Source organism: Condylura cristata, unplaced genomic scaffold, assembly GCF_000260355.1.
Source record: "Condylura cristata isolate star-nosed mole 26May11 unplaced genomic scaffold, ConCri1.0 scaffold00029, whole genome shotgun sequence".
In the NCBI taxonomy this organism is placed as follows: Eukaryota; Metazoa; Chordata; class Mammalia; order Eulipotyphla; family Talpidae; genus Condylura; species Condylura cristata.
In genome coordinates, this window is record NW_004567130.1 from 855,031 (window position 1) to 869,079 (window position 14,049).

The window sequence follows — 14,049 nt, forward strand, 5'->3', positions numbered from 1 at the left end:
CTCCCTCTCTAGCCCAGGTGCTCCCTCCCTAATCCAGGCGCTCCCTCTCTAGCCAGGTGCTCTCTCCCTAATCCAGGCACTCCCTCTCTAGTCCAGGTGCTCCCTCCGTAATCCAGATGCTCCCTCTCTAGCCCAGGTGCTCCCTCTCTAGCCCAGGGACACCCTTTCTAGCCTATGTGCTCCCTCTCCAGCCCAGTGCTCCCTCCCTGACACAAATGCTACCTCCCTAGCTCAGGTGTTCCTTACAGAAGCTGCCACCACTGGAGGTACAGCTGCTTCCATGAAAAGACTGGCTTGTTTTGGCCAAAAGCTTATGTCCTGAATCTGGTGTTGCTGGTTTGAATACCCCCAGCCCTGCTGAATATTTCTGGAAGACAAACCAGATGCAGCTCAAACTGTGGCATTTCAGGCGGGTAACGGGTGGCTGTGATGAAGCTATTTCTGGGCTGAAGCGAGGAGGGCGGTGGGTAGGATGGGGGCAGAATGCACTGCTGCTGCCACTGGGCACACTCGGAGGCCGCCCACCCACAGCAACCTTTCCGGTGTGTCAGGCCAAGTTCCCATCCGCAGTGTCCCTGCCAAGCCCTTCGTACCCACCACCTGCTTCTTTTCTCCTGGTCAGCCCCTCAGCCGGCTCTGCAGAAAGCAGCTCTGTGGCTGTGCCGGAGAGCTGGGGACCACACAAAAGGGGGTAACAGAGCTGGTGTCCGCTGGGGACGAGGCTGGAGTCTCAGTTGCTCCCTTGTGACCTTCCTGGGCAGTGCCAGCCGGCTGCTCAATCACAAGCTATTCTTGGCCCACCCTCTGGGCACACTGTTTTGGCTGGCAGCAGGAGTGTCTGATTCCCTCGACCAAAGGGAACAGCCCAGAAATGCAGAAGCTGGCGTCTTTGGCTTGTGGTGCATTTGACAGATAAGGGAACTGGGCAGTCAGCCCACATCTGGTGACTGGGAGTGGGGTGAGGAGAGGAGGGGGGGGACGCAGAATGTGAGAGCCAGGCCAGCACAGGGAGGGGACAGAGGTGTGGGTGCTTATCTGACTTGGGTCCTTCCAGTAAATGAAGGCTGCTCTGGCCTCAGTTTCCTTATCTGAGAAAGAGGGTCTGCTGTTCCAGCTCTGATTTCAGGATGGCAGACACCTTAGTTCAAGTGCTGTGAGCAGGGAAGCTGCTCAAATTCCCGTGGTAGCTGCTGCTGACCAACCAGTGGGCAGGGAAAGCTGGCCAGGGCAGGAAGCTGAGCTAGAAGGCAGCTAACGGGCATGCTGACGCTCCACTGAGGTGAAGCTGAAGGGACCAGGCAGATCCAGATGGGTGGCAGAGCAGGGCAGAGTGAAGGGGTGTCCACTCCTGCCCAGCCCCCAGGGGTTGCTTCCCTGCTCTGGGCACTCTGGTTGTACTAAGGCAGCTTCCAGTCAGCAGCTGAGGGGGACAAAGGCCATCAGTGTCCAGCCTGGGCTAGTCAAAAGCCTTTTGTGCCAGTTTTATCTCCCAGTTATCCCCCTAAGAGGCGGCCGCCTGTACCCCAGTGCAGTGATTCTCATTTTTCTCTTGCTTTCTCTTTCTATGTCTCTGTCTGCCTGTCCCTTCTCTTTCTCTGGCTCCCCAATTCTAGCTGCTTCTCCTGTCAGGCTAACACCCCAGGTCTTGCTGGGTAATCAGGAGCCCCACTCAGGGGGAGAAGGTTCTTCAAGTGGGGCCCAAGGGTCCTTCTGGAACAATGTGTGCAGGAAGATGAGACACCACAGCCTGTGCAGGTGTGGGGAGCAGAACTAGTGGAAAGATGGTTGGCTATTTCTGATAACTCTCCGCTGTGTTTTGCCCAGTTTGAGATCAACTAAAGCCTACTCTCCTGATGACCTGTTTTAGAGAAAGAGGCTGGAGTGGAAAATGTAAAAACCCAGCTTTGGAAGGAATCTCCAGAATTTCATGTGACTCAGGACATGCTGGAGCTGCAGCTCCCTGTAAGTGAAGATGCTAGAAAGGCTGACTTAGATGGGGACAAAGTGCCAAAAGGAAGGAGAGTGCTGGTCTCTTGGTCTCCACTCTCCCTCAGTCCAGGGAGGGGTGGTGGGGTCTGTGAAACTGTCTCAGCTCCCCCAGATCTAAAGCCCAAAGTGCAGCTGCTGAGCAAGTGGAACTTCTCATGAGAGGGGCTGGTGGGTGGGTCAGAGTTTCCGAAAAGTCAATTCAGTCAACCCCCTTTCTTTCCAAGCACTGGATGGGCGCCCTGGTACTGGCTAATCCTGGAACCAAGGCCGAGGGCTCCTCTCCCCCAAGATGAGGCTGCAGTGGACACCCATTCCTCTCTGCCCAGCACTTTGATCTTGGCTGGGGTGGTCTCTCCTTCCCCTACTTTCAGTTCAAGTGAAATGAATCTGGAGTTAAAACTACTCTGAGCTTCAGGCCTGAGAAGGAGACCCATACCTGGCCAATCGATGCCCTCTACTGTGATTGGCATAGAGTGGTCATGTGACCCTATCAGGCCAAGGCATCTCCACGCTCTGACTTCTGGGCAACTCTTGGGAAGAAGGACTCTCTTTTTCCACTGGCCTTTCACTGAAGACAGCTGAAGGCTCAGCAGCTGCCATATTGGTCCCTGAAGGGAGAGTGTGTTCAGGAACAGGGCCACCCGGCAAGGGCCTGGTGACAGGTTTAGATTCAGCTGAGCCTGAAAAACACCTGGGAACTTCTGGTTACTCAGCCAGAAGTGTTTCTTTTCCTTAAGTTATCTTCAAGTTGAATTTCAATTGCCAGTAGAAGCTCACTCACAGAAGGCCAGAAGAACTAGGCTTCGGAAAGACATAAGTGTCTTTCTGGCTGCAAACTTTACCCCAGGAAATAGTGTACCACCAACCAGAACTGGGGACCACAACCCCCTCTTCCTAAAATTGAAGGTCAAGTTCACAAGTAACACGAAGTGGCAAGAGAAGCTTGGAAAGGAGCCCGGTGAGAACCCCCACACTCCAGGGGGCAGCCAGCCAGCCTTCCCTGTGGCCACCAGCATCCAGAATTAGAACCTTCTCTAAGCCAGCAGTAATAGTCTGCACACAGCTGCGTCCCGTCTCATACCCCAAAGCTGAGTACCAGGTTGGTTCACAGGCTCAGCACTGGCTAAGAAGCTGCAAACATAACTGGAGTTTAAAGGTGGAGGCACTTGAGGAAAGCACCTGATTCTCCATAAGTGCTCCTGGGGTCTCTCCAACCCTGCCACTTGCTTTTGAAATACTTCTGGGGTTTAGGGCACAGGTCCCTTGGGAATAGCTGGGAGTCTGAGAGCCAGCCAGTCCTTCTCAGGGGAGCTAAGAAGGTTGCAGGGCCCTACTGGGAGATGAGGCTTCCTGCAGAGTTTAAACTGTGAACTCTGCAGCCGCAGGCCTTGGTTCAAAGCCTAGTGCTGCCTCTACTGAGTCGTTCTAGGCAGCTACCTCCTTCCCTTTAACTGCAGCTGGGGAGAACAGAGCCTTCGCCTCACAGGGCGCCGGTGAAGACTGCTGCACTCTTGGGTACCCAGTGGGTTCACAGTAGATGTCAGTTAGCTCGCCAGCCCAGAGGCTTTACCCCTTTACCTGCAGGGCTGGCAGGTGATCGCACAGGTCCCCCCTTCACCAGGGCGACAGCCTGCATCTCTCATCGGACTCTCTCAAAGGGACTTCTGATGCCATGATCTTCTGAAGCAGCTTAAAGTCTAGTCGAGGACGGGGACCGGGGCATACTTTCTTGTGTGACCCCATAGCAAACAGGGTCTGACTCTGCATAAACTATATCCCTATAATTGCCGGAGGGACAGACAGACAGGAGCTTGAATGTCCAGAAAGGCACAAAGGAGGTGGGCCTGGAGCCATGCCAGACACCATGGGCCCAGCCCTTCAGATGCGTGCACCTCCCCCAGGCTCTTCTGCTATCCTCCAAGGCCCAGAGACACACTCAAGCCACACATGTCAGCCATGGCCCACGCCTCAGCCGCCCCAAAAATCTCTGCCCCTGGTCCCCAGAGGATTCAAAGCCGGGGAGCTAGACCTATTGTACTCCCAGGGTTAGGCCAGGGTGAGCCAGGGTGGTTAGCAACAAGCCTGGCCCTGGAGCAGGTGCCAGGAGAAGTGAGGCCTCGAGAACCGCCAGGTCAGCCACCAGAGGAGCCACCCTCAGGCACAAGCATGTCACTTACAGCCGCTTGATCCCGGACTCCGGCTGGGGGGACATTCTTGGGTGCGCGACGGGTGGAGGTTGGGGTATTCGGTTTTCCTCTTCCATTTCTTCACTGGAAGGAGTTGAGAGGCATGTAATAAGAGTCAAAATTTCTGTGAGAGCTGGAATAGTCCAGAAGAGTACTGTCTGATGGTCTGAGAGGAGAATGGCCTCTGCCCTAGTCTGCCTGTGAGCAGCCTGAAGGGCATGGCTGGTTAGGGGGGTGAGCCTTGGAGGCAATGCACACAGGTGCCTGCCTGTCTCTTTGGTCCAGTTCTTCAAAGGTAAGGAATTTCAGAAAAGGAACCCACCTCTGTCTTCTGTTTTCTGCAAGGTTCCCACCACAGAGTTACTACCTGTTTCCTGTCCTAACCAAAGGCTTCTCTCCATACCTCTGTGGTTACTTCCACCTGAGACAGGGCACCCACCAATCCCCCAGGCCCTATTCTTTAGGGAGGGCCCAGTTAAAACACCACCTCTTCCATGAAGCCTTCCAGATTTCCACCCACCCCAAGTCAGAATGATCTCCCTATTTTGACAGCCCATGTACATGGACATCAGGCACACAGATAAAGATGAACACAGGCTGGCATTGTGTTTTCTGTGCATGTCTTATCTTCCCTGCTGGGGCAAGGGTCACATCTAATGCTCTGTCCTTCCTCCTGGCTTTCAACTCAATAGGTATTTGTGAGTGCTCTGTGCAGGGCTCCATTTTAAGTGCTGGAGACTTAGCCATGAAGAAGACAAATAAGGTTTTCAGTTCTGTGTTACTTAGAGTGGATGTAGAAACAGACAGTAAAACAAGCACATTAAGGAACATGTGATGGTGGTAAAAGATAGGAAGTACATAAACTGGGTATAGTGACAGAGTGTGCCATTGGAGGAGTGTGATGGAAACAAAGGCTCCTCTGACCCAAACCCTGAATTACCAGCAGTTAATGGTAAGAGCCAAGGGAAATGTTTTCCCTGACTGCAGGGCCTGCATGTGCAAAGGTCCTGAAGTAGGAGACAGTGTAGTGTGTTTTGAGGAAACAATAGGAGGGTGGTGTGTATGAAACTAAACGAATAGTGGTCTAGGTTGAAAACAGCACTGTCCACGGGGATGGAAATATTCTAACATGGTAGCCACCTGCCACAGCGCTGAATAAGCACAGGGAAGCCAGGAACTGAACTTTACAATTAATTTAAATGGGACTCATTTACACTTAAATAGCTATTTGTGGCTTGTGACTACAAGATGGAACAGCACAACTCTGATCCACCTAAGGACCAAATGGCCATGGACTTAGAACATGTGCTTGGCTGTCCTTGTATATGGTGCTCTCTTAGCTGCAAATCTCAAATCCAAAAATCGCTTTTATTGGTTACTCTTTGGGTGGCAAAATTGGAAATAAAGTCCTGTGAGGTTGCTTATCATCTTTGTGTACCCCATTTAGTATAACTGTTCCTATCTTTCACTGCAAAATATTAGTGTTTGATTTTGGGGTGCTGCCCAGACCACACAGTGCATGTAAATCCCTTCCCAGTAGCTAGGCCCAGAGAGAGACAGATGGCAATCCTAGCGGTCTGCAGACTCCACCCGACCCCAGAAGGGAGTCAGTTCATCCCCTCCAGCCCTGGAGAGTGGTCTGGAGCGAGCACGGCCAGGGGCCCTCACCTCTTGTAGTAGGCAAGCTCTTCCTGCAACAGAAACACCTTGGACTTAAGCTCATTTCTCTCGTGCAGCACATCCCGCAGCTCCTGCAGCGTGAACCGGGGGCGGTTGGGGTCCTTGAGATCCAGGGCCGCCTTCTCTGCCTCTGAGACACCCTCGTCTCCGCCCAGATCCGTCTGGAGGAGGCAGACAAGCTGTGAATGAATTCCTGGAGGCTACCACCAGCGCCCACTCTGCACAGTGCTCCCAGACTCCCTGCCCTCCCAGCCCCAGCACTAGCGGAGGGAGCTATTTGAAGAACTTGTGGGGCAGCCTCTGCTCTCTAAGATGAAAACCAGTACCGCCAAGGCCTGCACAATAGCTGAGCTGTCCAGCCTCACCCACTCAGAGCTACACTACAAGCAGCACTAAAGGTGTTGGGGGTGGGGGGAAGCGTTGTGTGCCCTCCGCCCCTGCTGCCACCACCCACCTCTCGCCCACCGTCTCATCTCAGTCTTGGCAGCTGCTACTAAATTGCCCAAAGTTGCTGGAATCTGAGCCTGTGCAGTTCTTTCTCATTGACACTAAGTCCCACGCAGTCCTCATCTGTGATCAGCTTTTCCTCCCAGAGGCTCTGGGCTTCTCAAGATTGAGTGGGGGTGGGACCTGGGAAGGATTCTGCTGCTCAGGGCCAGACCCCAAGCCCCTCCTTCCAGCCTTCCACCACAGCAAAAAGCCTTTCAAATATTTCAAGTTAGATGCACACACCATAACATTTCCCATGTTAACCATTTAAAATACATAATTCAGTGCCATCTAGTTCCCTGAACCATTACTTTATTTACTGCCAGAAATTTCCCAGCACCCGAAAGGGGACCCTGCATCCATTAGCCATCATTCCCAGGCCCTGGCAGCCACCTTCTGCTCTGTGTCTATGGATCTGCCTTTTCTGGGCATTTCCTAGAAGCAGAATCACACTCTGCAGCCTTTCATGACTGGTGTCTTTCTTGGCATCCAGTTTGTGGGGGTCAGGGCCTCATCTTTGTGGCCAAATCATATTCCACTGAGTGAGTAGGCAGCATTCTCTTTCCCTGTGTCCATGCATGGGCTTTCGGGCTGTCACCACCCCATGGCTCCTGTGGACAGCTACCCCAGACACCCGACCCATGCACGGTCTGTCTGAACATCTGTTCTCGATTCCTTTGGGGCAATACTTGTGGGGTCATGTGGTCATAGTATGTTTAACTTTTCTTTTCATTTAAAGATATATTTATTTATGCATACAAGAAATGAGGTGCATACAGACCAGAGGTGAGGGGATGAGAGGATTCACCAGAGACAGAGTGGGGAGCAGAACAGGAGTACTGACTGAAATCCACTGCTGAGGGGAGCAGCGGGGAGACAGGAGAGGTCTGCTGTGCCGTGCGGGTCACCTCCCTGGCTGGGGATCGAACTCATGCTGCAGTGGCTGCAGACAGCTTCATAATGCTGAGACTTAACCCCTTGGGCCACCCGGTAGGGCCCTTATGCTTAACCTTGAGATACTGCAGAACTGTCCTCCACAGCCACTGTCCCATTTTACATTCCTGCCAGTGGTACAACACTCCCCCCCCCATTTTTTTCATTGCAAGGAAGTTGTTGCAAGCTTCCCTCATGGCAGCCGGCCTGCTCTGCAGGAAGGATGGTTCCATGTTCCCAACATCCAGAGCAGCCAACATCGCCTGAGCAGCTAGAAGGACTGGACAGAAACTCTGGTGTGGGAAAGCTCTGGAACTGGGGGGGATGAAGGGCTGAAACAGACACCCTGCCCCTCCCCCAAACCTTCTGCAGCAGCACAAGGAGAAAAGGGCCTTGAGCCCAGATGGGTGACGCAAGGCCAGGGTGCTGGAGGACTCCAGAAGGCAGAGGTGAGATGCTTCTCATTCTGATAGTCAGGACGGACTGTTCTGAGAAAGGACACTTGAGAGGAGACACCTGCCACCAGGGCAGATCAGGTGACAAAACTGTGGGGCAGGTGTGGTAGGGGAAGCTGGTCTGTCCAGGGGTCAGCACAGACCTGTGGGTGTGGGAACTGGAAGCTGACAGTCTTCACCCCAAGGCTTCTGGCTACCCAGGAACTAGCAGAGGGGTGTGAGAGGGCTGAATTCCCCCTGCCGCACCCACTGTCAGGAGGGCTGGTCCTCAGGCTCATCCTCAATGTCTGCCTCCCTCTGCAGAGCCACATACATGGACAGCGTCCTCTAGTGGAGCAAGTCCGCTAGAGCGAGTGCCCAGTATATAGCAGGCGCTCTTCATGCAGCTCCTTTCTCTTCCCTGCCCAGACTGAGAAACATCCCTGGATGTCTAATATGTACTCAACATTTATCGAGCATCAACTCTGTGCCAGCTGGTCGTTGAGCCCAGATGAATCAGACAGATGGGAGCGGAAGGGAGCATGGAAACAGTCATGGCACGCTAACCTAAGAGGTGCAGGGTCATCAAAGCCTAACAGTGGAGGACCAAGGAAGAAGTGACTGCAGATAAGGTCTCTGTGCAGGGGTCTCAACAAATGTGTAGGAGTTTGCCAGGATGCCACTTATACACATTTTGTTTGCCCCTCGCTATGTTCTAAAGCACCTGAATCAGTTGCCAACTCCCTGGGATCCCACTATAGTCTGGGGTGGGGGCTTCCTTTTGGAAGGAACTGGGAGACTGGTCACGTTGGGTCCATGTGGTAACTCTAGGCGGCTGGTGCTACACAGCAGTTGCTCCTTTTCATGCTCTTCCATGTCTGCCCACGCACCGAATCTTGGCATCCCCTGCCTGGGCTCTGGAGACACCAGCACCCTCTGCTGTGGGCCCAATTCTCAGGCTCATACAGTCTGCTCCTCCCTGGACACCCCAGGTCCTGTGATTCACTGGGGTTGGTCCTGTGCTTCCCCTGGGGGCAAGGGGCACTGGCATATCCTAGGAAAGTCGACAGCCCTTCAAAGGGGTTCCCAAACCCCCACTTCCCCACTTTCCTTTGAGCATGCTGCCTGCTCCTCCCACCATCATTTTCCAGCCCAGCTCTGGATCACCTAGTTATATTTCCATGAGCCCCACCAGACATGTGGGGAGGGCCCCTATGAACCAAAAGATTTTCAAGCTGCAGCAGCTCACCCGGGAGTTGTCATGGCCCAAGACACTTCAGGGGCTTTCTCTGGAGAAGGGGGTGCTCTTTTATGGGGGGAGAGATCTGACCCCCTTAGATCTTAGGGGAGTCCCAGACAGGTTGGCAAAAGCAGGTGGACTTCAGGTACTGTGGTCTGAAAGGAAGGAAAGTTGAAAGTTCCAGCTTCCCTACAGCTACCCACACCAGGCCATGAGCAGCCAGGACTGGCCTGTCCAGATGGAGAGGCCATGGAGACTCTCCCCAACAGGGCCCTTGGCCCAGGGGCCGTGGGCCTCCTAGGCTTATCCACAAGGGACTATGGAAGTGACAGGTTATCTTGGCTGGATCACTAGTCCCGAGGTACTGCGGACATGGCTTGAGGAAGATGCTCAGAGGCCCCAGTGGCTCCCTGGGGGGTGCGGGGGGGACACAAAACCAGTTGACAAGCCACAGAGCCTCAGGGAAGCCATGTCTTCCACCAGGGAGCTCTGTCCTAAGGCCTGGACAGCTCACTCCACTCCAGCAGCAAAGAGGAATGGCTGTTGCTACTCTGCTCACCCTCGGTATGTCCAAGCCTTTCATGCAAGAATCAGCCCCAGCAGGCCTTTCAACTCCTTCACTCACAAGCAAGGCTGGAAGTCAGAGCTGTTATAACAGCATTCTTGAGGGGTTACTACCAACTGTTGCTTCCTTACTGATGTCATAGAGGGTCTTTTTAGGCCACTGGGCAGTTCAAAGTGAAAGGCAAGAAACTTCCTTCAGAATAGGAGCAGGGCAAACCAGCCAACGCACCAAGCGAGGGAGCCAGTTAGGACACCGTGTTGGGTGCCATTCGCAGGAAATGTCCAGAGCGGGCAAATCCAGGGACACAAAAATGAATGGTGGCCAGGGGCTCAGGCAGGGGCAGAGAGTGAATACTAGTAAGGGTAGGGTTATTTCTTGGGGTGACGTAAATGCTCCATAGTGGTGATAGCTGCACATAGCACTGCACCCACAGAGTCACACTTTTGATGGTGGAACTGTATAGTGTGAATTGTCTCTTGACATCTTACAAAAGTTATGAAGAGCCTTGTCTGCTCTGTGATCACACAGAAATGAGACAGCTCAGAAAGGACTGTTGGGTCAGGCCACACAAGCAGACACAGAGAGCTGACTCCTCTCCAGCTCTGGATCCTTCCACAGCTCCCATCTGCCCGTTCCAGTCCCAGGGCAGGACCAACCCCCCTATTCTCCAATGGGGTCCATGATGTTGTCTCTGCCTGGAGCTCTGCCGCACATCATACCCCTTCCCAGCAGACCCACGAGACCAATGAAGGCCTGCCTCTCCGCTGTGCCTGCCCATGCCCTCCATCCCAGTCACGAACCACTGAGTCAACTCAAGTTCATTTCCCTCAAGTTCACTGTCAGGTAAGAAACTGGCCACCAAAGAGACAGAGGATTGCAAGGCAGTATACCTGTGGTATCCCTGCTGGAGTGACAAGCACCCCCTGACCCTGCAGCTTGGGGGAGGGGGTCAAACCCAGCAAAGACATCCTGAGTTTGGGAACAGATTGCAGAAGCAGCGAGGGCTTATTCATGACAACCACCTGATTTTATTCCCGCATTCTGTCCCGCCCCCTCAGTGCCAGAAAGGGAAGCTAAAAACGACAGAATTCAAGCCAAGGAGGTGTGAAATGTCCCTGTCCCCATTGCTAGGGTGATCTGGGGCTCACAGTCTTATGGCCGGGGGGATGTTCTTGGTGGCTGTGGTTGGATCAGGCATTCCCTGCCAGCAAAACACCGGGCCAAACTCTCTCCAGGCCCAGAGGTTTGCCAGGGGAGGAAGGGGTGACCTCTCCAAACTCCTGGAGGCTGTCTGTGGCCTCTGTCTTCCCCTCCAGCCACCCTCATAGACCTGGCCTCTCACCTGGATGATCACAGAGGGTCTACCCTCAGCTCTCCCATTCCAACTGCTCCCCAGAAACTCAGGGCTGGTCCTGACCCTCCCTGCTAAAATCCTGCAAGGGGACCCACACTGCCACTACTCAGAGGCTTGTGGGTGGCATTTTCACCCCACTCTGGCACTGCAGATGATAACTGTTGTCTCCGCCTTGATTCCTACGCTTCTTTGGGCTAAGCCAGTACTTTCCCCTTGAGGCCACCCCCATCCCACTGTCAGGGCATGTGACTTGAACAGACACCCCAGGGTAGCCATGTGACTTGGGAATAGACAACAGACACATGCCTGACCTCATTCCACGATGGCTCCAGTGATGGTCAATGAGAAGTTCCCTGAGATCTTTGTTGGGAAAGTGGGAAAGGGGCCTTGTCTTTCCACCAGGGTTGCAAAGCTGGTGGGGTACCAGAGAGCACTTGTGATGACAGCCTGCACAAGAACGATGCCAACACAGAGGAAAGCAAAGCCAAGAGAAGGCCTGAGGCACCTTCCTGACAGCATCATCTGGGCACCCTGGGACCAGCCTTACCTGAAGCCAGCCTATCCCAGAGCCTTTAGTGATATAGCCAATAAATTCTTCTCCTGCCCCAAACCATTTAGACAAAAGCAGGCCTTAACTTCTTCCTTTAAGTCTTCTCTCCCTCACGTAGGTTTCTGTCCTTTCTGACCTGAATTCACAGGACACTGTGCTGGGATGTGAGCCAACCTGCAGTGAGCTCCTTGGTCTCACCTCTACCTGTACCCCAGGGAACTAGCACAGTGCCCAAGACCTGCACCAGTGAGAGTCAGGGGAAGGGCAAACCCAGAACCTCAATACTTCACCACGTTTTTGGGAAACACTTTGTCGGCCTTCCACTTTCCTACCTGCCAGAAGCTCAGAATCACTCACACTGATATCCAGCTACAGGAACAGTTCTCCCAGAAAACCCCACCCCACCCTGTGCTGCCCTGGCCCCAAAGGCCCCACATGCTCTGAGGGGCATAACTAGAGCACCCCCTGCCCCTGCTCTGAGACTTTCCTGTTTGAGTGACAAGTGTCCTTAACTCCCAGTATCTTCAAGGGGCCAGTAGGCCTCATCTGTTCCACAAGTTCCACCCAGAAGTGCTGGGGAGGGAACACCCTCTGGGGGCCACCTGAGCTAACTGGGGGCAGGCTCCGTGGGTACATGTCCTAAGCCTTTGTCCTTCACAACAGTCTGCGAAGTTTCTATGTGCTTCTGGGAGGTCCCACAGGGTGGGGCTCCCCTGCAGCCTCAAGGACACACCTCAGATTTACTTTTCCCCCTTCCCTGTCTCACTCTGATCTTGGGGATCACTTTCCAAATCAATTTCCTGCCCATAGTCCTTTTCTCAAACTCTTAAGAGAACCCGGACTAAGACACCCACCCAAGGGAAGCCAAACTTCCTTTGGTCCCATCCCACCTTCCTTTCGTGTGGCTGCTGGCTGGTGTCAGTCTGTCTCCTGTGCTCGGTTCTCTGCGCTTTGACCCTCCACAGCACCCACTGCAGTGCTGTCAGATAAAAACCAAGACCCCAAGGCCCACCTGGCCTAGAGGACTGGCCCCCTCCCACGTCTCCACGCTCGTGCACACCCTGCCCCTCCCTCTTACACTGTACACCAGCACCTACCTTTGTCTCCTGATACTTCTTTGACTGCACTGTGCTTTCTCCTAGCACAGGGCCTTTGCACATGCCACTGCCCCTTCACCCAGTTTATTCCCATTCATTCTTTTTTCATCTTCTTGGTGACAGAAGTCTTTTTGGTGTCTCCATATTATCACAGGGAAAATATAATAACAAAAGCTAGCCCTTTAAATGATTTAGTTCATTTAATTTCATAACCAAATTTAGGAGTGAAGACTATTAGGATTAAACCCATATTAGAGATGAAAAACTGAGGAACAGAAAGGCTAAATAATCTATCCAAGGTCATGGCGAGGTAGTTAAAGAGGTTGGATCTGAACCCAGGCAGACAGGTCCTGGAGTTTGTGGAGTTAGTTCCATGAAGGCGTCTCCCAGTTACAACCCCTCAGATACCATCCCTCTCACTAGCACGAAATGCTGTTGTTTTTTTTTTAATGTAACTTAATGTAATCATACCATAAAATTCATTCTTTTAAGTTCTCCTGTGCATTTGTAATTATGTAGCCATCACTATCTAACCCTAGACAGTTTCTATCACCTCAAGAGAAACCCACACCCACTAGTAGCCCTCCCCGCTCTTCTCTCCCCAGTCCCTGCTACCACCTGTCTTATCCTGTCTCTATGGCGCCACTAGTCCAGACACTTCATCGAAACGGAACCCTCCCTCCACGTGGCCTTTAGTCTTGGCTACCTTCACATTGCATGTTTTTGAGATTCATGCAGGTCGTAACGTGACCCAGTGTTTTGTTCCTTCTGGTGGCTGAATACTGCGCCACCGCTTGCACGTCACACATTTTGCTTATTCATTCATCAGCTGATGGACATAGGGTTGTTTCTACCTTATGTCTATAAGACTAGAACTGTTACAAATATTCGCCTATAGGGTTGTTTTTTTTAAAGACTTATTTATTTATACATACAGGCCAGAGGTGCAGGGGCGGTGAGAGGATTCACCAGAGACAGGGGAGCAGAACAGGCCGACTGATGAAGTACACTGCTGAGGGGAGCAGCGGGCGGGTCAGGAGAAGTTTGCCACGCCATGTGGTCACCTCCAGGGTGGGCAGGGATTGAACTCGTGCGTTAGTGGCTTTAGCTTCTTAATGCTGTGCTTTAACCTGCTGCACCACCAGGGAGGGCCCTCGCCTATCGTTTTTTTTTTTAAAAATAATATAATAGTTTATTTTTACATCATTTTGTGCATTTTTTCATCTCAGGTTTTTTTTTTTTAATAATATAATAGTTTATTTTTTATATCACTTGCCTAGAGGTTTTAATGTGGACAAAGAGTTTCTCTCAGGGTGATATCTAGAGTAGAACCATAGGTCATATGGTGTTATGTGGAATTTGTCTAACATCTGTCTCTAACACTAAAACAAATTCCATGTGGACTGGAACCAGGTTTTTATCTTGCTTCCGTTTTATCCCCCAGGGAACCTGCCACATAGTCAACAATTGAATGAATGCCTGCATGCATGGCAGGTTCCCAGCAGCTGTCACTGAGCTGAAGACTCTGGGCT

At 52.6% G+C, this 14,049-nt stretch overlaps 1 protein-coding gene across 4 annotated transcripts in view; it reads right to left on the reverse strand.

The window, feature by feature from the left end:
- RILPL1 (Rab interacting lysosomal protein-like 1) overlaps positions 1-14,049 on the reverse strand; it is a 34,614-nt gene that overhangs the window by 4,856 nt on the left and 15,709 nt on the right. For all 4 annotated transcript variants that reach the window (XM_012731065.1, XM_004690819.2, XM_012731066.1 and 1 more), the window contains exons 5-6: positions 5,844-6,016; positions 4,167-4,259 (exon numbers count right to left, since the gene is read on the reverse strand). In XM_012731065.1, the coding sequence (XP_012586519.1) occupies positions 4,167-4,259; positions 5,844-6,016 (266 nt within the window). The remainder of the gene's footprint in view (positions 1-4,166; positions 4,260-5,843; positions 6,017-14,049) is intronic.